Source organism: Pelobates fuscus, chromosome 7 (assembly GCF_036172605.1).
Source record: "Pelobates fuscus isolate aPelFus1 chromosome 7, aPelFus1.pri, whole genome shotgun sequence".
In the NCBI taxonomy this organism is placed as follows: Eukaryota; Metazoa; Chordata; class Amphibia; order Anura; family Pelobatidae; genus Pelobates; species Pelobates fuscus.
This window is the reverse complement of record NC_086323.1, coordinates 98,888,862-98,911,319: the sequence shown is the minus strand read 5'-3', so window position 1 is coordinate 98,911,319 and position 22,458 is coordinate 98,888,862. Positions and strand designations below refer to the sequence as shown.

Here is a 22,458-nt window from a genome sequence, read left to right as displayed (position 1 = left end):
CTTATCCGATTCCATGATGAAATCCGGCATGTGTCTGAAAATCGCTCCGCCAGTCCACGCCTGTATGTGAAGTAACCACCAATGTAGTTCTGTCCTTACTTCTGGTGTTACTAGATTCCAATGGTCATAAGAGTGGCCCGTCAGTAAATAATGGGCTTTCAGTCATTGAATAGCTCTTTGGTGCAGTGGACCTGGAAAAAAAAAAATCGCCTGGATGGATGAGGATAGGAGTCTCACCACTGGAACCAGTATTCGTAGAGGGATGGAGTCCTTGCGTAGAATACGCCTGAATGGCTTTGATTTCTGTGTCGGGTAGGCGAAGGACACATGGTCGAATCGATCTAAAATCCTAGGAATTGTATCATCTGAGAAGGTGTGAGAGCTGATTTCTCCTTGTTCACAAGGAATCCCAGTGATTCCAGAACATACACTATGAATTCCATCTGCGAGAGCAGTCTGAGGCTGGAATCACAAAAGATCAATATGTCGTTCAGGTAGACAAAACAACGGATACCTTGGGATTGTAGGTGAGCCATTACCGGTTTCAGAAGCCTGGTGAAGCAGATGAAAACCTTTTTGAAATGGCGATATACTACAAAGTCAATAAGATGACGTCATTTAATGACTGGGCGGTAGTCCACTGTCTTTTCATGACCACGAATATATTGCTGAAGGATGATGGAGGAGGTATTTGGTGTCTGGGACCTGTGTGCCAGAAGCAACTGGTGGTGCAGCTTCTCTGCAGACTGGTCCTGCCAAAAACACCCCTGCCAGGGTGAGAGCAAAACACTTGTCTCAACGATGACTGGGCTTCGTTGAGTGTGGTTTAGAGATTCACATGCTTTAAGTTCAGTGATAAAAGGTTCACCAAATAATAAACCATTGTCAATGGTCCTAGTTTTCTCTTCCCCAGATCCAAGAGCTTGTTGTCAATTTTCAAAAGAGACCATATGGTTTCGATCCAGTAGGGTGTTGCGTGAGGGCATAGTATAGGTTCTTCGCCAGGGGATCCAATATGTCCAGGAGTCTATCCTGTTTAGCCTTCAGCCCCTTTTCTATCCCCTTACAAGGGTCTTGTCCTGTCCTGTCCGGTCCGGTCCATGAAGACCACTATAGTGGTATCAAGCTCCGGGGTGACACCTACTTTATCCAGGAGCCTTGGACGAGGGCATTCTGCGTGAAGTTTTCCCCTTCCCTCTTTATCCAAAGGCTTTCATAGCCAAAATGCACATATTGTGAGAGATGGCCCCGAAGGCACCATTCAGGAGATCTCGGGTGTCGTACTGCCCGTGGATCAAATAGGGGCAAGCCCTGGGTGTCAATGATCATCGGTGTTCGGAAGATTGTGATAACTCTTTCTATGTGGGGAATGCATCACAATGTATTCTTTGATGTAGTGTGATTTAGTACCCATCATATTGTGCCAGTCGTCTTCATCAGAGGTCGAGCCGTCTGCTTGCCATTTGTTCACTATCGTCATAGTAGGTGATTTCGGACAAGATCCTTGAGTGGAGCCTTCCCTTCAGACTTCCTGGTCACGGGGATGGTGCCCTTCCAGTGACTTTGGGACTGGACGTGGGTACCCTGGAAGTCCTGCTCCTTCAACATCCCGGGTCCTGGACGGGAGTTGTCCCGTGTTTTCAGGTGGGATGGTGCGCGCTCTAGAGAGTGCCTTTCCCACTGACTGTTACTGCAGCATTTATCATGCTTTATCTTGAGTCGGGTCTGTGATGGTTCAGATATCGTGACACAAGGTTCCTGTAATGGCAGAATGGGATACTTGTGAGCAATACGTGTGCACGTAATGTTGTAGGGTGTTCCGGCTCCTAATAAAACTTGGGCTCACCCAGAATTTGAGTGCAAAATATAGTATGCACAAAGTGGTTTGAGTGCCAAATGAGAGGAGGTCACCCTCCAACGACAAGTGTCAGTGGTCGTGTATTTACACAAGGTGTTATCCCTTGGTAGCATTGGAGACAGTGACAGTCTAATAAATAAATAGGGGGGTCACCCCTGTATCGTCCCATAGGATGGGACGGGCACCATGGAGGGAGTCACCCTCAACTAAAGCTGCCTGCCAATTGGTCGGTGCGCTTGAATGTGGGGTACACCCTAATTATACAGCGGAGCTGTACCTCTGCAACATCAAGTAACTTGAACAGTGTTAACATATAAGTATAGGCACTCCAGTAGGTGGAGGGTCACCCTGGCAATAGTGAGGGGGTCACCCTCAATATAATGTAGCCACTGGTGGCTGGAAATGATATCAGGAAGGCAGTTCTGGTAAGGCATCATATGGTACATATATATATTTTATTAAATCCTCCTCTATTTGCGTAGTAGAGCCTCTACTGGCTAGGATGCATAGGGTTTCACCCCATCTGTAAGGGGCGGGGTCACCCATCTGTAAGGGGGGGGGGGTCACCTATCTGTAAGGGGGGGGTCACCCCGGAGGGGTCGGTGTATATCTTGCCTGGAAGTCACCCAGTGGTAGGGGGGTCACCAATGTTAATGAAGTGTTAATAACACCAATGGAAGCACATGCTTGAATGGGGGGTGAGGGGGGGAGAGTCACCCCTGTGATCGGTAATCCTCTTGAAATCTATTCAAGTTTAAAGATATATATTCCTTTCAAATGTTGAAGTTCACTCTATTTGGTGCATATACAGAACCAGGTCTAAATCAATTATAAGCAGGCAGTATGTACAGTACACACAGAGAGAACAGTAATGTAGAATCCATTTTCACTGTTTAGTAGATGTATGATAAAATGGATATGCAGCAGGCCAGATTGTGGGAATCCCAACCTGGCAATATTAAATGGCTGGCGTGAATCTTGCGGATGCGCGAGATTCAAGATGGCCACCGTTTGCGCACAATTTGCCAGCACAGTGCGCGGTCGCAGCCAGCCGATACAGTGATAATGCCCCACGCTCCCCCAACCCGCAGTACCCCTCCTGCTAGCCCCAGAAACCGATAAAATGGCGACATAATCGCGGTGAAAATGTCGCGACGCGCGACAGTGTGGGAAGAGTAAAATGGCAGGAGAGCCTGAGAGCAGTAGTCAGGACAGCAGGGAGATGTAAAAAAACGGGTGAAATAGAGAATGGCTGAGGGAATGAGGGCAAGACAGGTTGTAGAGGGAGCAGGGAAATGATATAAAGATAATTCTGATCAAATTCAATGCAGCATGAAACAATATAAGATAATTGAGCTGAGAACAAATTACTCTGCCCTGTGCCTAGGCTAGACAGCAAGGAAAGAGGAAGAGATACCCTGTTGCAATGGTTTTTTCTTCACTAAATTTTATTGTTAAACCTGTGCTGCTGGAGTTTAGTAAAGAGACTTTAATGCAAAATACGAAGCCTCCTGTCTAGTGATGTCCTGAACGGTTCGCCGGCGAATAGTTCCCAGCGAACATAGCTTGGTCGCGTTCGCCACGGATGGCGAACATATGCGATGTTCGGTCCGCCCCCTATTCGTCATCATTGAGTAAACTTTGACCCTGTACCTCACAGTCAGCAGACACATTCCAGCCAATCAACAGCAGACCCTCCCACCTCCTAGACAGCATACAATTTAGATTAATTCTGAAGCTGCATTCAGCAGCTTGTGTTTATTATACATTATCCTCCATAGCCAGTAACCTGTGTTTATTATACATTATCCCCCATAGCCAGTAACCTGTGTTTATTATACATTATCCCCCCATAGCCAGTAACCTGTGTTTATTATACATTATCCCCCCATAGCCAGTAACCTGTGTTTATTATACATTATCCTCCCATAGCCAGTAACCTGTGTTTATTATACATTATCCTCCCATAGCCAGTAACCTGTGTTTATTATACATTATCCTACCATAGCCAGTAACCTGTGTTTATTATACATTATCCTCCCATAGCCAGTAACCTGTTTTTACTATACATTATCCTCCCATAGCCAGTAACCTGTGTTTATTATACATTATCCCTCCCATAGCCAGTAACCTGTGTTTATTATACATTATCCCCCCCACAGCCAGTAACCTGTGTTTATTATACATTATCCCCCCCACAGCCAGTAACCTGTGTTTATTATACAGTATCCTCCCATAGCCAGTAACCTGTGTTTATTATACATTATCCCCCCACAACCAGTAACCTGTGTTTATTATACAGCATCCTCCCATAGCCAGTAACCTGTGTTTATTATACATTATCCCCCCATAGCAAGTAACCTGTGTTTATCATACATTATCCTCCCCATAGCCAGTAACCTGTGCTTATTATACAGTATCCTCCCATAGCCAGTAACCTGTGTTTATTATACATTATCCCCCCATAGCCAGTAACCTGTGCTTATTATACAGTATCCTCCCATAGCCAGTAACCTGTGTTTATTATACATTATCCCCCCATAGCCAGTAACCTGTGTTTATTATACATTATCCCCCCCCATAGCCAGTAACCTGTGTTTATTATACATTATCCCCCCATAGCCAGTAACCTGTGTTTATTATACATTATCCCCCCATAGCCAGTAACCTGTGTTTATTATACATTATCCCCCATAGTCATTTATCGTTGAATCTAGGCAGCATGATGTCTTAGGCCGGCCCAGAGAGTGAGTGAGTGAATAATAGAATATATATGTTCAGAAACATATTAGTAATATATGTAAATCGGGTTCATGCAAAGAGGGTGAAAAGGTATTAAAGAAAAACACACTTATTGCATCAAATTTACAAAGCCAAACTTTTAAAAGTTTTCCTCATTTCTTTCTCGGGATGAGGAATATATCGGTTGTAGACTGAGGATTTTCATCTGCCCAATCTTTTAATAATATGCACTGGAGTGTCAGTGTTGAAGGAGACCGAAGCTGCCCCTATTCTAAATGAAAGACCCGAGACATGGATACAACCCAATCTTAGGAGTAGTGTTCTGATGTAGAAGATGAATTTAGACGTAGTCAGAGGGATTCAGTGAGAGTAGTGGTGAAATGTGTGTGGCATGAGTGTGGGTAAGTAAGAGTCAAGTATTTTAACTGGGCACTAGTTCCAGGTGGGATAAAGTGGTATAGCGGATGGATGAGTAGTTTGGTTCGTTTTAGAGGTTTGTAGAGAAAGTATATAGTGATCATGATTTTTAGCGATATCCAATATTTTTAAGGTGGTCCCAGTGCCACCACTCATATCTGGTGTCACAATAGCTTGCATTTAAAAAAACAAACTTTTTTGACTGTAATATAATAGCCAGTTTCCTTCACACGTGTGCGTTTCAGGGCCTGCCAGGGCACAGTGTCACATCAGTGCAACTCATATCTGGTGTAACAGTAGTGTACATTTAAAAAAAAAAAATACAGGGGGCTTGTTGTCACCTTTCGGGGACCCTTGGTGTTGTACGTGGCTGGGTGGAGGAAGAGACCTTCAATGACATCAGTGAGGACAAGGAACGGGACATGGCTAGCTTGGTACCCAACCTTGTGCAAATGGGGAGTTTGCGGTTGTGCAAATTAACTGTTTGCGGTGCGTTAAACGGGGAGTTTGGTCTGTCACTGTGAAGCGGGCGTAACCCTTACACTACCTGATCGATACAACATCATACCTGATGTTTTAAAGCACGTTATTCCAAACAATTTAGGAATGTTAGGTGATTTATGCCCTTTATGGATTAAAACCAGACTCTGCATCAACTATGTAATTTTCCATAGGAGTTTTGCCATGGATCCCCCTTCGGCATGCCACAGTCCAGGTGTTAGTCCCCTTGAAACAACTTTTCCATCACTATTGTGGCCAGAAAGAGTCCCTGTGGGTTTTAAAATTTCGCCTGCCTATTGAAGTCTATGGTGGTTCGCCGGGTTCGCCAGTTCGCAAACATTTGCGGAAGTTCGCGAACATTTGCGGAAGTTCGCGTTCGCCGTTTGCGAACGGAAAATTTTATGTTTGCGACATTACTACTCCTGTCGTGTTATAAAATTTAAAAAAAATATATATATATATATATAAACATAAAGTATGAAATATGTTATATTACAATATAGTATAATTAGTTGTACCAAATCTGCTGGGTTAGATTCCTAAATTGTCTACAGAATACATTTTATTTTGGGCATAAATCCCACATACAACAGCTCAAAGGTTACCTTGCAAACACAGATATAGTACAGTAGTAACTGTACTATAAAATCCTTAGTATGCAAGAACTCTCCCTCACATGACTGTTATTGTATGAGCAACAACATTAAACCACTGACAGGTGAAGTGAATTTCTGGTCATCTTAAAGTGTATTGATACATAGCAATTTACCTGCTCCATTGTAATATTCTTCTATTTTGTGACCATAATAAAGTAAAGTGCCCACACTGAACGCCTTCATTGAGCCACTGTATTCCAGAATCAATTTTTCTCTTTTCCAGCCTCTCCTGTGTGTCTTGCTATACTTTAGAACATGGAAGATAAGTGAGCCATTGTTAGCTAAGGTTTATGCTAGAGATCTATGATGTAGATGTTATCTGGCCTTCAACATCGATCATCAGGCCCTGAGCTCAACGAACATTTGCCATTGATGGTTGTTTCTCTGAACTGCAGTTCTTTCAGAGAAATAATACAGATCCCGCCTTGTGAACATACAAAACAAACAAACAAAGCAAGCTGCAGGAAAATTAAAAGAATCAAAGTGCATCTCTTCAGTGAACATTAGGCCTTGTTTACTGAAGCAGTGTTCAGGGTTTTACATGCTATATGTCTCCAGGACATGCTTGAAATCTCACTCTACTCCTCCAAGTAATATACTTTATAAGTAAACAAAAATGCATTAACAGTCAGTGGTACAAAGTTGATTTTTTTTTTACTGTAGCTCCTTCAAAACTAACCTGCTGTTCAATGTGAGACATTATGGCCGTGGGCTGTTGGAGCTTGCTTTGAAGGACAAACTCAATATTAGAATAGTCCAGCTTTAAGAATATTTTTTGTAAAGATCAGACAAACTTCATTTTGCGTGTGTGTTGGTTGTTTTTTTTTTTTTTAACATGCCAGGAATATGCCAAAGAGAAGCCCAGAATGGACAATGTTGAACAAACACGTGAATGGCAAAGCAGTCAGATGTGACAGTACTGTCTGTTACCGAAACCGAACGTTTACTATGGCCAGCATGTCCGAGGGCTTATTATGTCATTATTTATATAGCGCCAACAAATTCTGCAGCACTTTACAGTGGGTGGATGAACAAACAAACATGTATTTGTAACCAGACAAGTTGGACACACAGGAACAGAGGGGTTGAGGGACCTACTCAATTAGCTTAAATGCTAGAGGGAGTGGGGTAAAGTGACACAAAAGGTAAGGATAGTATTATACTAATGACAGTTGCAAGAGAGGAATCAGTCGGGAGCTATTAACAGTTTAATTGATACACTTTTATGAAGAAGTGGGTTTTTAATGATTTTTGAAGGAGTGGAGACTGGGTGAGCATCTAACGGAGGAGGGAAGTGAGTTTCACAGGAACGGTGCAGCCCTCGAGAAGTCTTGAAGGCGAGCATTAGAGGTGGGAGTACGGAGAGAAGATAGACGCAAGTCTTCAGCAGAGCGTAAGGGCCTAGACGGGACATACTTGTTTATTAGGAAGGATAGATAGGTGGGAGCAGCATTATGTAGAGATTTGAAAGCAAGAACCAGAATTTTAATTTGAGCCCTATATCTTACAGGAAGCCAATGAAGGGACTGACAGAAGGGTGACGCGTGGGATGTGCGGGCAGACAGGTAGATGAGCCTGGTTGATGGTAGCAGCATTGACTTGGAGGGAGATAGACACAGGAGTAGCAACACTTGAGGGAGGAAAGACCATAATTTCAGTTTTGGTCAAGTTGAGTATAACCCCTTAAGGACACATGACATGTCTGACACGTCATGATTCCCTTTTATTCCAGAAGTTTGGTCCTTAAGGGGTTAAGGAAGTGGGCAGCCATCCAGTTAGAAATAGCAGAGAGGCAGTCAGAGACACTAGTCAAGATGGACGGGAGAGATCAGGAGAGGACAGGTAGATTTGCGTGTCATCCGCATATAAATGATATTGGAAGCCAAAGGAGCTGATGAGTTTACCAAGAGAGGCAGTATAGATAGAGAAAAATAGGGGACCAAGGACAGAACCTTGGGGGACACCAACAGAGAGAAGTTTGGAAGAAGAAGCAGAGCCAGAGAAAGAAATACTGAAAGAGCGCTGAGAGAGGTAGGAGGAGCACCAGGAGAGAGCAATATCTTGTAGACCGATATTGCGGAGGACGAGAAGAAGCTGTTGATGATCAACAGTGTCAAAAGCTGCAGACAGGTCAAGGAGAATTAGGATAGAGTAGTGACCACAAGATTTTGCAGCGAGTAGATCATTGGATACTTTGGCTTATGCAGAACGGAACAAAGATAATGGTACTGAGTTCTTAGGAGAGAGAATCAGCCATTATACAGCTAACTGGCAACCATGTTTGGCCCTCAGCAGACCTTATTGTCCTTGATGGCAAAGCAGGTGTTAAGCCACAATCAGTTAAATTATTAGGTGGGTAGCTAACCCATCTTGCCTCATTTTTTCATTTATCTACATTTCATATTTTAGTTAAAACTTAGTTATAACTTTAGATCAGACATTTTGCAAAACTGCCTGTCATCCAAGTTGGGTCTTTTCCTTTATGGAAAATTGATGAACTGTCTTATTAAATTTAGGGCCAAACCGCTGAATTGGAAGCATAGTTGACTTACATGGTTATTTCCTAAATTGTTTAAAATAACTGAAACTGAAAAATTCAAAGTCACATATGCTTTCGGTTCGCCTACTCTGGCCTTAAATTTGAAATTCCCTTTGAATTCTCACTTTAGTAAATAATGCTGTAAGAAAATGTTTCCATTTTGTCTATTTAGGCCTTAAAGGGAATCTGTACTGTGTAATCAATTTTAGCTCTTTTAAAAGAGCTTAAAAATTATATCTATAAATTGTGCCAGCAGTTTTGCTACCATAGGTCTTTCAATTCCTCGGCCAAAGCCAAGGAATTGAGAGACATGGAGATTAGAAGAGACCTCCCACAGGACATCCGTCTACTCTCAAACTATAGCAACCACAGTGCAACCATTGTTGCTATGGTAACTCCCTAGCTGGCGCTCCAAGCGAGTATAAGAATGGAGTATAGGAATGGAATTCCGATGCCGGCGCATGGAAACGAAGCCAACGTCATAGAGGAGGTTTTCCCTGCATGGGGAAGTGTACCCAAGCAGGGCAAATCATCACAGAACAGAGGAGTGTGGGCGGACCGAAGGTAGATGTTACTTCTTTATTTAAATTGTGGCGGGGGAAGCAGCACAGATTCCCTTTCAATGTGAAATTCACTTTGAATTTCTGAAAATTCTCACTTTAGTGTCTAAACCTACTGTTGTTTTTTTTTTTTTTTGCTTATCTATTTAATTTTTGTTTAATAGAAATGTATTTTCCATATACACGTTTCATATGGAAGATATTTAGCATAATAACCCCACTTACATACAGCATTATTTAATACATATAGCAAATCTACAAACGATTCTAATTTTTGTCAAGAGGATGTATATAATTTTAACATGTCACTGCATATTTTACATTTGCTTGATTCCTACAGAAGTACAGTCCCTTGCCGTGCAGTGTTAAAATATAGCTATTAGGAAAAGTTTATTGACCAAAGTTTCAATAAGGGCATCTACAGCTTCAGCAAACAGTGCTCTATCCTATAATAGGTCTCGGTTAGAGATCTATTTGAGAATGATGGCAATGATTGCTTCTAAAATCCACAGGACCCGGTCTTAAAGGGAAACTCCAGTGCCAGGAAAATGATCCGTTTTCCTGGCACTGGAGGGTCCCTCTCCCTCCCACCCCCCAATCCCCGGTTACTGAAGGGGTGAAAACCCCTTCAGTCACTTACCTGAGGCAGCGGCGATGTCCCTCGCCGCTGTCTCCTCCTCCGCGACGCTCCTCCTGTCCATTGCGTCGGCAAGTGGGCAAGACTGATCCCGCCCACCGGCCGGGGAGACCTAATGCGCATGGGCGGCAATGCCGCGCATGCGCATTACGTCTCCCCATAGGAAAGCATTGGAAAATAATTTCAATGCTTTCCTATGGGGTTTTGAGCGACGCTGGTGGTCCTCACACAGCGTGAGGACGTCCAGCGACGCTCTAGCACAGGTTTCCTGTGCTATGGACCAGGAAGTGACCTCTAGTGGCTGTCTAGTAGACAGCCACTAGAGGTGGAGTTAACCCTGCAAGGTCATTATTGTAGTTTATGAAAAACTGCAATAATTACACTTGCAGGGTTAGGAGTAGTGGGAGTTGGCACCCAGACCAATCCAATGAGCAGAAGTGGTCTGGGTGCCTGGAGTGTCCCTTTAAGGATTAACTGGCAGGCCTACAATTAGATTGTCAATCACTTTGTGAAAATATACTAATGAGAGAGGCGTAAGCATCGCTTAAACAGAAGTTGTGACAGGTATGCAGAGCATAAAAAATTATTACATTTCCTAGCACAATTCAAGCAAATGTATAGATTCCAATTCCCCCCCCCAAAAAAAAGAAAAGAAAAAGAAAAAAGGTTTAAAGCGGTACTATCATGCCGAACTTACCTTTACCCAATCGATTCCTCTTCTCTCCCTCTGTCAGGATCTGTTCTTCATTTCTTCCTGTCTGCTCTAGTTTTCTTTAAAACATAAGACAAAGTAGGGACAATTTGTCTTATGGAGGTGTCCTACACCTGACCATCTATAAGCAGCAGAGATGCAAAGTGTGCTCCATTTCCTGTGGTCATAGAAATTTTCCCACAATTCTTACCTTTCCACCATCATCTCGCAATGCTTCCTGTCAGTATTCCCGAACATTTTGTCATTTTAGACAGAACGCATCGGAATTTCATCCTGAGAGAACAGTTTCTCCATTCGTGTGGAGCTTTGTTCGGATCGGAATTTCATTTGAATGGAGCTATCTACCAAAAGGCTGAAATACCTAAATTGGTCTTTTAGCCAAATTTACTAATACTAAGTAAAGATTACTTGGTATTCGTAAATTCTGCCCCTACTCGCTATATCGCAAATAGGGGCATGTCTACTGCCACAGGCTGCTTACTGTTGTAAAAAAAGAAAAGAAAAAAAAAGCCCCCTAGTGTCCCCCCTCCCGTGCCGTGCGAGTTGGGGCTATTAAACTGAAGGGGGGACCTAGCATCCTTCCCCGGCACACACCCATGAGTGACGGGTGGGGGCCCTAAATGAAAATGGGGGGGACCTATTGTCCTCCCCTCCGGCCCCCACCCATGAGCGGCGGGTGGTTGCCCTAAATGACTATTGAGGGGGAGGGGACTTGTCGTCCTCCCCCCCTCTGGCCCCCACCCATGGGCGACGGGTTAAATGTAACCTCCCCCCCCCCCCCCAGGTATCTAGGGGTCCCAAAGCTCCTAGTCACCGCCCCCATCCAAAAAGAAAATGAATAAAGACCTACCTACCCCCCTCCCCCTAAAAATAGTGAGGGGGGAACAAGAAAACTAAATACCTGTAAATAAAAAATAACATACCATTTGATGGCTTCTTTTTTCAGCCCCAAAAAAGGCCAAATAAAAATTCATAATACCCGTCACAACTGTAAACCCCCCCCCTCCCCCCAAAAAATAAAAGATGGGAAAAAAATAACCCGATGCTAAAAAAGTAATCCATCTTCACCCAGCGAGGGCACCGTGCAGACTGAGCTCCGCAGGGTGGGGAAAGCCTAATAAAGCCTTACCACGTAGTGCACTTTGACTTGGAGCACTCTGCTTGGTTGATTCCAAGCCAACCAATCAGAGTCCTCTAAAAGGTAAATGAAGAGACTGACAGGTAAGGATTTGCACAGCGTGGGAAAGTTCTTTGGAATTTTCCCATGCTGTGTAATTTGACTCAACACTGTGATTGGTTTATAATCTCCCTTATGCAATCATGGGTGTCATATTGACCCCCATAGAGTGAGGGAGGCTTAAGAAGTGGTGGGGAGCACTGCTCCCTGACGCTTCTATTTTTACAAATTACAAGGAGGGAGCTGCGCACCAGTAGCTCCCTCCATATAATAAAACGAACGAACGAATAGGTCTTCATTCATTTGCTTGAAATTTCTATTCATTTATTCGTCTTTCTGACGAATGAATTAATAGATTAAATTCCCGTTTGCATGGGCATGCAAGGGGATTTCACAGGATTTCAAGGGGATTTAACTGGGCATGCAAGGGGATTTCACAGCGCTATCTAGTGTGTGCAGATGACGTGTCCTACAGGGACTTCATCTACCCACAAAAAGATGGCGGCGCCCAGGACCTAGGTCCGGGCACCAAATAAAGATGCAAAAATAAGTAGGATGAGGGGCTTAGGGGCAATGGTGACTAGGGGGACAATTAGATGTAGTGGAGTCGGGAGGGGGGGTTAAAAAAAATGGGATTTGGCCATGACAGTGACTTTTTTCTTTTTCTTTTAACATTTCTTGATGGCTTCTTCCTACAGTGATATCATCTTGTTGTCCCCATATCTATACATTATCTTGCGAATTATCAAGCACAATATCATTATTTTGATGCTCTAAATTCACAATGCACTGTTTAGGTGATGGATTTATGACAATAAGCTAATCCTGTAACGAACGAGTGAATTTGATATGAAGAAAACAGTCTTCCTAAGTTAAAAAGTAATACCAGCTTTTTACATTATAATTTCTTCTACATAGCACTAAGTATAAAAAAGCAGACATTCTAATTACTGTGTTTGTGTTTTTTCCATGGAAACTAGACTCTCTCTCTTTTGGCCTTGTGTAGAGTGAATACATTTAGATCAGTTGCACACTACTTCTGGATGCTTATTGACCAGAAATGCCGACATTCAGCATTGGCTGACAAGATTTAGGTAAAGAAGTAAATGAACACAATGGCCTAGACACAGAGCTCATTAAACATAATTTGCACGTATAAGCGAGTACCCAATAATCTATTCTCAATAAATTTGGACCTCTGTCCCTATATAAGGGCTTGAAAGTAAACATTATGCTATTGAATTGATTTCACCTACCACAGTTACAGCAGAAGAACTACCACACTATATAAAGAGGCTGGTGGCTACCATTCTATCTCATCCAGTTGCAAAACAAATGGCCATCGACAGTGTCTACCGCCTTTCAAACCCTAATTCCCTCAAGTCAGCTATGGTGTGAGACGTCATCCTAAGATGTATCACCCTGCCTGACAAGAACCTAATTATATCAGCACTAAAAGGCAAATCGCCCTTTCTTTGAAAATTCAGAACTCACCTTTTACCACTCTTATCCTATGTGAATCCTTTGGCCCAGTCAGGGCACAGCTGAGAGCTGCAAAGATTGCATACCGCTGGTGACTGAACAGCACCTTGGTGGTGTCTCAAGATGGGACTTTGCAAGTTCTACACTCCATGGAAAAGGCCTCAACCTTCCTAACCAATCTGGGACTCTATGACCCACAAATGACCTCAACATTGGGAATGCCAGCGGAAACATGGGACCCCTCTGAGATACCACCCTTCATCCCAAGAGCAGCGGGCACACAACCAGCAGGCCCGTGAATGACCGGAGGACTTTTACATGAGAAACCTCGCATATAAAGCTCTGTTTTTAGTCTTTATGTTCCTGTCTACTTCTAAATTAAATATATAGCTTGGAATGCTCAGCATTTTAATTACTTACAGCAGAGGCAGAGGTACAAGCCACAATAAATGGCACACAAGCAATAACCCCTTCCCCCTGCTAAACCCCTTAGTCAGGGGTATTTTAGCATAGATGCATGCTTCCTAGCCTTTATACCTGTCACAGGCCTATAGGCTCGTACCCCTCCCCCCCTCACCTCCACACGCATTTATTTCTGACATTTGCGCAAGCATGTTAATTTACATTTCACATATTTCCTAGGACGTGCCACTAAACTAAGCCTGAGTTCGCATAGGGAGCATGATCCAAACATTAAGCTAGGGACAATGTTGAGTTCAGTTATTGCTATGAATGGTTGCATTTGTGCAAACGTCTGCTCATAGTCTATGGTTTGACATATATATCACCTGAAGAAAAAAAAGTGCATTTATACTCTTGTCTACAACCTGCTTTACTGTATTTTTTATGATTGTGAATTGCAATCAAAACAGAATGCACCTGTCATGGTTGATTATATATTTCCTACCTGTTCTATGTTACATTTTGTATATATAGTGTATTAATATTGTTTTTGTATTTTATTGTACCCTATTGTATCAATGCAATGTTTTGTGGACATAGAAACATAGAATGTGACGGCAGATAAGAACCATTCGGCCCATCTAGTCTGCCCAATTTTCTAAATACTTTCATTAGTCCCTTACCCAGGGCATACTTGAAAACGAGAGAAATCTCAATGTATTTTCCTGGTAAAATATTTTATAATTAAACAAGTCTTTATTGCATATTGAATATAACCGCATAATGCACTTCAAAAATAAAGAATAAAAAAAATAAACACTTGTTCTAGACCAGAAACACCATGCATCACAACTATGATAAAGTGAATTTGGATGGGAAGAAGAAGAACCAAATACAAAATTTAGACTTCACAATGCCAGAGGCTAAGTACCAATGAATTAAGAATACTATTTTATTCTTTATTCTGCTTATAAAGAAACTTTATACTGTATCTTGTAATTTTTCATTCAGAATGAAAGGCTATGCCAGGGGCCGACAACCCTTCAATATAATGGTCACATCTTGACTACTTGCACTGGAGGGGTGCCAAGCATCTACTACAATTTCTATATCACAGTTATATCTGTATTGCTACCACTGGAAGAATATTCCTAGTATCTACTACGCAGTTAGCATTTACTACTTCAATTGTAAGGCTATTCCAGATATCTACTACAATTTGTATATACCCATTTTAGCCTATACTGCTTCCATTGAGACTGATCCACGTATCTACTACTATAGGCTATTCCAGGTATTATGTCTTTCAAAATCACAGTTAAATCTGTTCCAAATAGCTACTATATTTTCTGTGAATCAACATTAGGTAAAATTATAGGGCTGTTAATGTTTAATATATAGCCATACACAGATAGCGGTACCTTCCACCTGGCAATTTCATTCTTTAACCTCTCATGCTAGTTCTTCTCTGTATTTGAAATGTTTTCTTCTACAAACTCATTTAATTCTGTCGTGGACTTTAAGTGGCTGCACAGCTTGCAATAATGTTTGATAGAGTGACATTCAAAAATGCTACTGTATTCGAAGAAAACATGCATCTACACTGTAGGTTTCCTTATAAAAAAAAATAAATATTTTTTATTGACTGTTCCCTTGTCACTCCCCCCATTAAGTAAAACTAAAGGGCTATTGGAGTAATGTGTGTGGGTTAAAAAGTACACTTAACTTAACCACATGCCCAAATACTGGTACAAACATTTTATCATGATACCCTATTCATAAGATAACACCATACTTGCCAGGCATGATATGCTAGACAATGTCTTAAAAGTGATGAAAAAATAAACGATTGTTCCATGACATCACTCTATTTTTATAACGGAAACAATGCTTTTAATATCAGAATAAACTTTACCCTACAACTATGCACTGAGAAAAAACTTAGAGTGCAAGCTTATCAGACTAGAAATTCACTGTAAAAGCCAATGTACGTAATAATTTGCATATTGCATTTCCAAAGCTGAGCACAGATCGGAGATTGACCCAGGGATATTTACATTTTTATGTGCTGTTAAAACGAATGTAAAATCTACTGTGGCCTCAAGGCATTAATAAAATCTGCCATGTTTGGATGTTCAGTGTATAAGGGTTTTTTTTAACTTCAACTTTATATTAATCTGTGAAAAGTGAGGATTTGATGACAATTATCACAACGATTCCAAAACAGGTAATAAAATGGCACCTAAAACAGCAAGAATTTCACAAAACAAAAAAAATATTATTTCGCTCCAGGACATCTGCTAATTATAGTAATACAAATCATATTTTTAAAACCAAACAAACAAACAGTTCATAAAATGCAAGGTAGGGTAAACTAGATTCAATAAATTAAAGTAAAAAAGATAGAAATAATATCGCAAGTTTGTGATTTTTGGTCAAGATTTTTATGCTGATTTTGCAGGCTGCGGAATTGATAGATAATTGTAATTAGTAGGACTATAAAGTGCAGGCCTGGACCGTTTTCATGTAGAAGACATGGGGAGAATTGCAAAGGATTGTCTAATTTCAGTTTCTGCCGTGCGAATAAAAGGAACATGTAACCCGAAAGCCATTTGTCTTGGGTAATCCCATTGTGGGTTTAGAAAGAGAGTAATAAAGATATATGGGTCAAGTGAAGATATACTGCAGAGAGCAGCACAATAACATTAAGAGACAGAAAGTAAACCTCTCTAATTGATGTTGGCAAGGTTCGAGAAGCCCAAATGAGATTACTCAAACAGACAGGAATATCCTACGCCGCTACATAATGGCGTTTGCGCTTAACACTTTCACAGCCTAGCTTTGTAATGCCTTGACACATCAAGGGTTACAATGTTTCCATAACTATGGAGAAAAGTAAATGATTTATAAGAGGTGTGTTTTCAGTGCACAGAACCCTGAACATAATGAAATCACTATGTCTCTCTCAGTCTCTTGTTTGCCACTTGGTACATTGCTGTGTTATATTTTAGGGTCACACTCTGGGTGATTTCATTGTGCTTTATATACACAAGCAGCGAAGAATGCATAAAGCCTCCCTCAAGCTCTTTGCCTAGGGTCTATAGAATCTCTCTGGTTAACACCTGCACTTTTAGCACATTGAACAGGGCTCTTAAAACAAAAAATGTATAGTAAGCTCTTCAATAGCATGCTGAAACATATATTTATTACACAGCGCTAATCGGTTTTATCTGTTTGATTTTATTGCATTTTGACTTACAGAGAAGAGATTTGAATTTCACTTAGATCTCTGCAATGGTTTACACAGCGGCCCATGAACATTAACCCTTTGCCCAGTCTTTGCCTTGAAACCTGTCTAGTTGTGTCCATTTGTGGCATGTGTTCTGTAGAGCTGTAGCTAGGAAATAAGTGAGATTGTTCAAGATGATGTGGTATCTCTAAATTAACACTCAAATCACTGAAACCACTAGAGTGCTCTGTAGTGGTTATAGTGCCAAGACGGCTGTGACCCATCCCTAACTCCCTTACCATTAACTAGAAACTAGTCAGAAGCTCCCAGCCTCCACTAACTCAGCTTCTGCTTAGAAGCTTCCATTAGCTCTCCTTTAGGGTTAGCTCAGACTGAGAGCTTCTGGCTGTCTGATAAGGTAACAGAGGCAGTGAGCAGTTCCTGCCAGGCATCAGGCAAGATAAACTGTTTTTAAACTGGTTTACTACTTACAATGAGGGTGAAGCATCAGGGGACTCCTGGCACCATAACCACTGTGGTACTCTGTAATGGTTAAATGGTTGCATGGAGTATTCTTTTAAGGACCTGTTTGGAATGATGGCTGCGAGAGCCATTGGTCTTTTACTACTGCAGACTGTTTTTTTGTTGTTGTTTTTTTATAAATCTTTATTTTTGTCATGCATGGTAATAACATAGCAGATCCTACAATGCCCCAACAGCACATGCAGGATCAAGATTAAACATAGCATAGAGAAACATAACTGTTGATCAAAATTTTGATTAGACTGCACATTTTAAGGGTGGATAGGTTTTATTCTTATAACACATTGTGGAAATCACACTGACGATCTCCTTAGTGTTCATTTGCCCAGATTTGTGATCTGTGCCTCTCTGCAACAGACAGCTCTATCATTCCTCACATTTGGGTTGAAAAACCACCCTTTGGACCCATTTCCTGGGTTAAAGTATGTGTGAGTACTCTGAGTGAATTTATTTGCCAGCTCTCAAAAGGCATGGCTAGTTATTCCTCCTCACAAGCTGGCACACCCACATAGCCTTGTACATTATAATCTATTATTGGTCTCGCACATGTATGGAGAACGGACTAGACAGGAACGCTCCCAGAGAGTAGTAGAGATGTTCTCTGTAAACGGATGGTACAGGCGTCATGATTAAAAGACACGCAATGACCTTCTCAGTAAACAACAACTAGAGAGAGAGAAAAAAACAAAAGTAAATTCCCACAAGGGCTGGCGAGCAGCGCCGACTCTAACACAACCTGACAATTTTCTCATCTCATTTTGTCGGAGCTTCTATAGGGAGAGGCGCTGGCAGCTGGTCTCACGCAAGGCTTTAATCAGGAATACGGCTTCTCTGGACATGCTAATGGAAATGAGAGCTTCTCTGCTCCAAACATCAGGCTCAATAAAATACGCTGACTTTTAGTACATGGCAGCTCAGGCACAACAGCTAACCCCATCACTGCCAGTAATGGCCAAGACTGCTTTGGCATTTAAAGGGACATACTATTAGCCAGTCCTGGAGCTCCCATAGTATTGTATGCACAACAGCAGGGATTAACTGCAAACAGACAAACGCACATTTATGCAGGAGAGCTGAGAAGTAGTCCTTATGTATGCTTATTTCGTATTCATGCACTCTTAAAGGGAACCTAAGGAAAATTGTGGGGATGTACAGCACTTTGGCTACGTTTTTAAAAGTCACTCTAATAGTTGCTCTGACACAGTTAAATATGGTTCATCCAATAATTATTAATTCCAGTTTTATAACATTTATCTCATAGCAAAAGCATTGAGCGGTTATTCAGATATATATTGATACCCACAAACTAGGTGCATTAGACAAATCACCACCTGCTCTACAATAAGATATCAGTTCTGCAGGGATCTGGTAGACAGGTAGTGGATGAGGACTCATGGCATATCTTGGGCCTCCTTATCTCTGTAATACAGTAGGACAGAGAGAGATGGAGGAGAGATGTTTGCAGGTTGCTGACCCCATCATAAACCACAAGGCATATATATTGGTTTAGGTAGAAGACCACCCCCTATGTCTCTTTGGTTCCATCAACAGAACTGACAATTACCTTCTGTGCTTTCCTCACACAGTTCTGGTACTCCTTAGCAAGATTGCTGCAGTTGAGCAGTTCCTGTTGATGTTCCTTGTAACACTGAAGAATATTAGATTGGATGTCCATGCACACCGGATCGTAACTCCTCTGTCTAAAACAAAACAAGATTTAGACATGTTAAGCGATTAGTGCCCAATGACAGTCCACAACACAAATGTTCATATCCACGTTAAACTTAACAAACAGACTGTCCTAATTAAATGTGTACACAGAACATCAGCCTCTAAGAATGCTAGCACTTGGAAAAATACTATTCTATATACCTATTTGAAGTACAAATATGACTAAAAATAGGGTCCTGCATGTTCATGCCTTCCCTTTTTACCCTTGTTCATTCTCTCGTTCTTTCTCGTCCATTGCACTGCTCTGTCTGTCATGATATTGTGCATGGTAGAAAAGGGGGAGTGGGGGGGTGTAGTACAGCATGCTGCAGTGGTTATAATGCTTGTAGTGTTTCTTTAATGTAAGCATTTATTTGAATCCTAAAAACAAAGCAGAAATATGTATTATGTTGATCCTCAAATGGATGAAAGAAATTGCATTTCACAAATGTATATAAACATTATAATTATTATGTTACTATTTATATAGCGTCAACAAATTCTGCAGCGCTTTACAGTGGGTGGACGAACAAACATGTAGTTGTAACCAGACAAGTTGGACACACCGGAACAGAGGGGTTGAGGGCCCTGCTCAATGAGATTACATGCTAGAGGGAGTGGGGTAAAGAGACACAAAAGGTAAGGATAATATTAGACTAATGACAGTTGCAAGAGAGGAATCAGTCGGGAGCTATTAACAGTGTGATACGCTTTTATGAAGAAGTGGGTTTTTAATGATTTTTTTGAAGGAGTGGAGACTGGTTGAGCATCTAACGGAGGAGGGAAGTGAGTTCCACAGGAACGGTGCAGCCCTCGAGAAGTCTTGAAGGCGAGCATCAGAGGTTGGAGTACGGACAGAAGATAGATGTAAGTCTTCAGCAGAGCGTATGGGCCGAGACGGGACAGAATTTTAAATTAAGCCCTATATCTTACAGGAAGCCAATGTAAGGACTGACAGAAGGGTGAGGCATGGGCGGTGTGGGCGCACAGGACGATGAGCCTCGCCGCCGCATTCATTATGGACTGTAGTGGTGCAAGTTGGGAGCATGTAAGACCACTGAGAAGCGGATTACAATAGTCAAGGTGAGAAAGGACAGTGGAATGGACCAGCACCATAGTCGCATCTGGCGTTAAGTAGGCACGCAATGTTTTTGAGATGGAAGCGGCAGGATTTGGCGATAGACTGAACACAAGGCGTGAAGGGTCGGAGTCAAAGAGAACACCTAGGCAGTGAGCCTGCGTGGTGGTGCTGATGGTAGCACCGTTGACGTGGAGGGAGACAGACACAGGAGTAGCAACACTTGAGGGAGGAAAGACCAGAATTTCGGTTTTGGTCAAGTTGAGTTTAAGGAAGTGGGCAGCCATTCAGTTAGAAATAGCAGAGAGGCAGTCAGAGATACTAGTCAAAAGGGACGGGGCGAGATCAGGAGAGAACAGATAGACATTGCCAAGGTTATTCAATAAACATAGTGTGAAATGTCATGAATTCAAAGTGAATTTCAAATTTTACACCTAAAAAGAAAACTGGAAATATTCTCCAAGTCAGCTATAGTTCCAGTTTGGATATTTTGGTCTAACATATATCATAATAACCAACACAGCATGCCGTAGGTGTCCCCGCCTGAGCTTCTGTCTCTCACATGCACTACAGTGTGTTGTAGTGTTTATGGTGTTTGGAGTGTTCCTTTAATTGGAACGCAACAAATCAAACTTTTTAATTTTCACTTAATCAGTCTAAGTTCTTTTCTCACATACACATATTGCATAGTGAATTTATCATTAGTTATTTATGATGTTACAACATTCTCAGCAGCTATGCACGGTTTTAAATGGCGATGTGAAAGAAAAATATATATTATTCTGATTTTTCATTGTGTCTGTTTGAAACAGCTTCATTTTTAATTGTAACAAGGATTGTCAGATACAAACTCACACGCTAAATAAATCATGGGACTCCTGTGGTTCTCTCTGCTGCAAAACAGAAAAGGATCTGATTGCACTTTTTCCATGTTACCAATTTATCAACTAAGGATCTGAGCTGAGCATGATCGTTAAGAGATGGCTGGGAAATACGAGGACATGAGCTGTCCTTCAATAAGCATATATATTTATAATTTTTGAGTGTTTTATCTTATTCAGTGTCATATTACAAAAATGTAGAGGTTCTACAAGGAATGCTGTAAAGTCCCTGGCATGGTATTTTATTTGTGCAGTCACATCGCACCATGCTGTAGGCTGGGCTATAATGATAACACGGTTTTAACTATGGGACCATCTGGTCATATATTCTCCCATGCACATACCCAGTTTGCATCACAAGAAAGTTCTCTGGAGAGCCTATAATGTTTCTCCTTTAGCTAATTAAATCATGATTTACCCTGAATATAATGTAATAGCTAAATATTCTTTTAAATCAATAACCCATGAAATCTGAACTTATTTTATTACATTTACTCACACACAAAACAAAATGTAATGATTATTTGTAATAAGTCCCTTGTGGTTGATTTACTAGTTATTGACCATTCCCATTTGGTTTAACAATCCACTGAAAGACTGCTGGTCTGTGAGAAGGTTACGTAGCAGCACATTAATGAATAAAGGGTTACTTTTGGGCTCTGTGAACCAGGGGAAACCCTCCAGCAGACAGTTTTGTATCCCCCGAAGTGCGTCTGGCAATCGCAGACTTGGTGACATGCCAGTAGAGTCACGTTAGGGAGTGTATCCCCCTATAAATGAAATCGCATCAACATATCCTTCTCGTATCATTACAGTCAGCATCAATCAGGTCCTTTTTGCCTGGGTGTGGAGTGTGACGGTTATATGTTCTCCTTAGGAGAGGCGTCTGCGGCAGGGTGAATATGTGAGGCAAGCTTTTTATTACTGGAAGCAGAAAGCATGCTTGCAGTGAATTAGTCATTCATCTTAGTCACAGCCAATATCAGCATTTCAGGAAGATGTATCATTAACTCACTAGTGGCTGGAGCGCAGGGTGAGCAGAGCTACAGCCAGTGTTACCAACAGAAAAATATTTTAACTCTAGTCTGTAAGCTCTTTTCAGCAAGGTCCTCATCAACCTATTGTTCCTGTTACATTTTGTAATTGTTTAATTTATTGTTATATGTACCTCTTTTATAATATTGTAAAGCGCTCCCGAATAAGTTGATGCTATATAAATGCCAATAATAATAATAATAACAGCAATAGCCACTGGCTAGTGGCAAAATGCGACTTGTAGAATTAAAAAAGTCAACTGGATGGTGGGTGGTGGCTAGGCTTGGATGCCATACTGA

General features: G+C 41.5%; 1 protein-coding gene across 2 annotated transcripts in view; it reads right to left on the bottom strand.

Moving 5' to 3' along the window:
* The window catches only part of CHCHD6 (coiled-coil-helix-coiled-coil-helix domain containing 6), a 336,103-nt gene that overhangs the window by 97,698 nt on the left and 215,947 nt on the right, over nucleotides 1-22,458 (bottom strand). For both annotated transcript variants that reach the window (XM_063426260.1, XM_063426261.1), the window contains one exon: nucleotides 19,020-19,155. In XM_063426260.1, coding sequence (XP_063282330.1) covers nucleotides 19,020-19,155 — 136 coding nt within the window. The remainder of the gene's footprint in view (nucleotides 1-19,019; nucleotides 19,156-22,458) is intronic.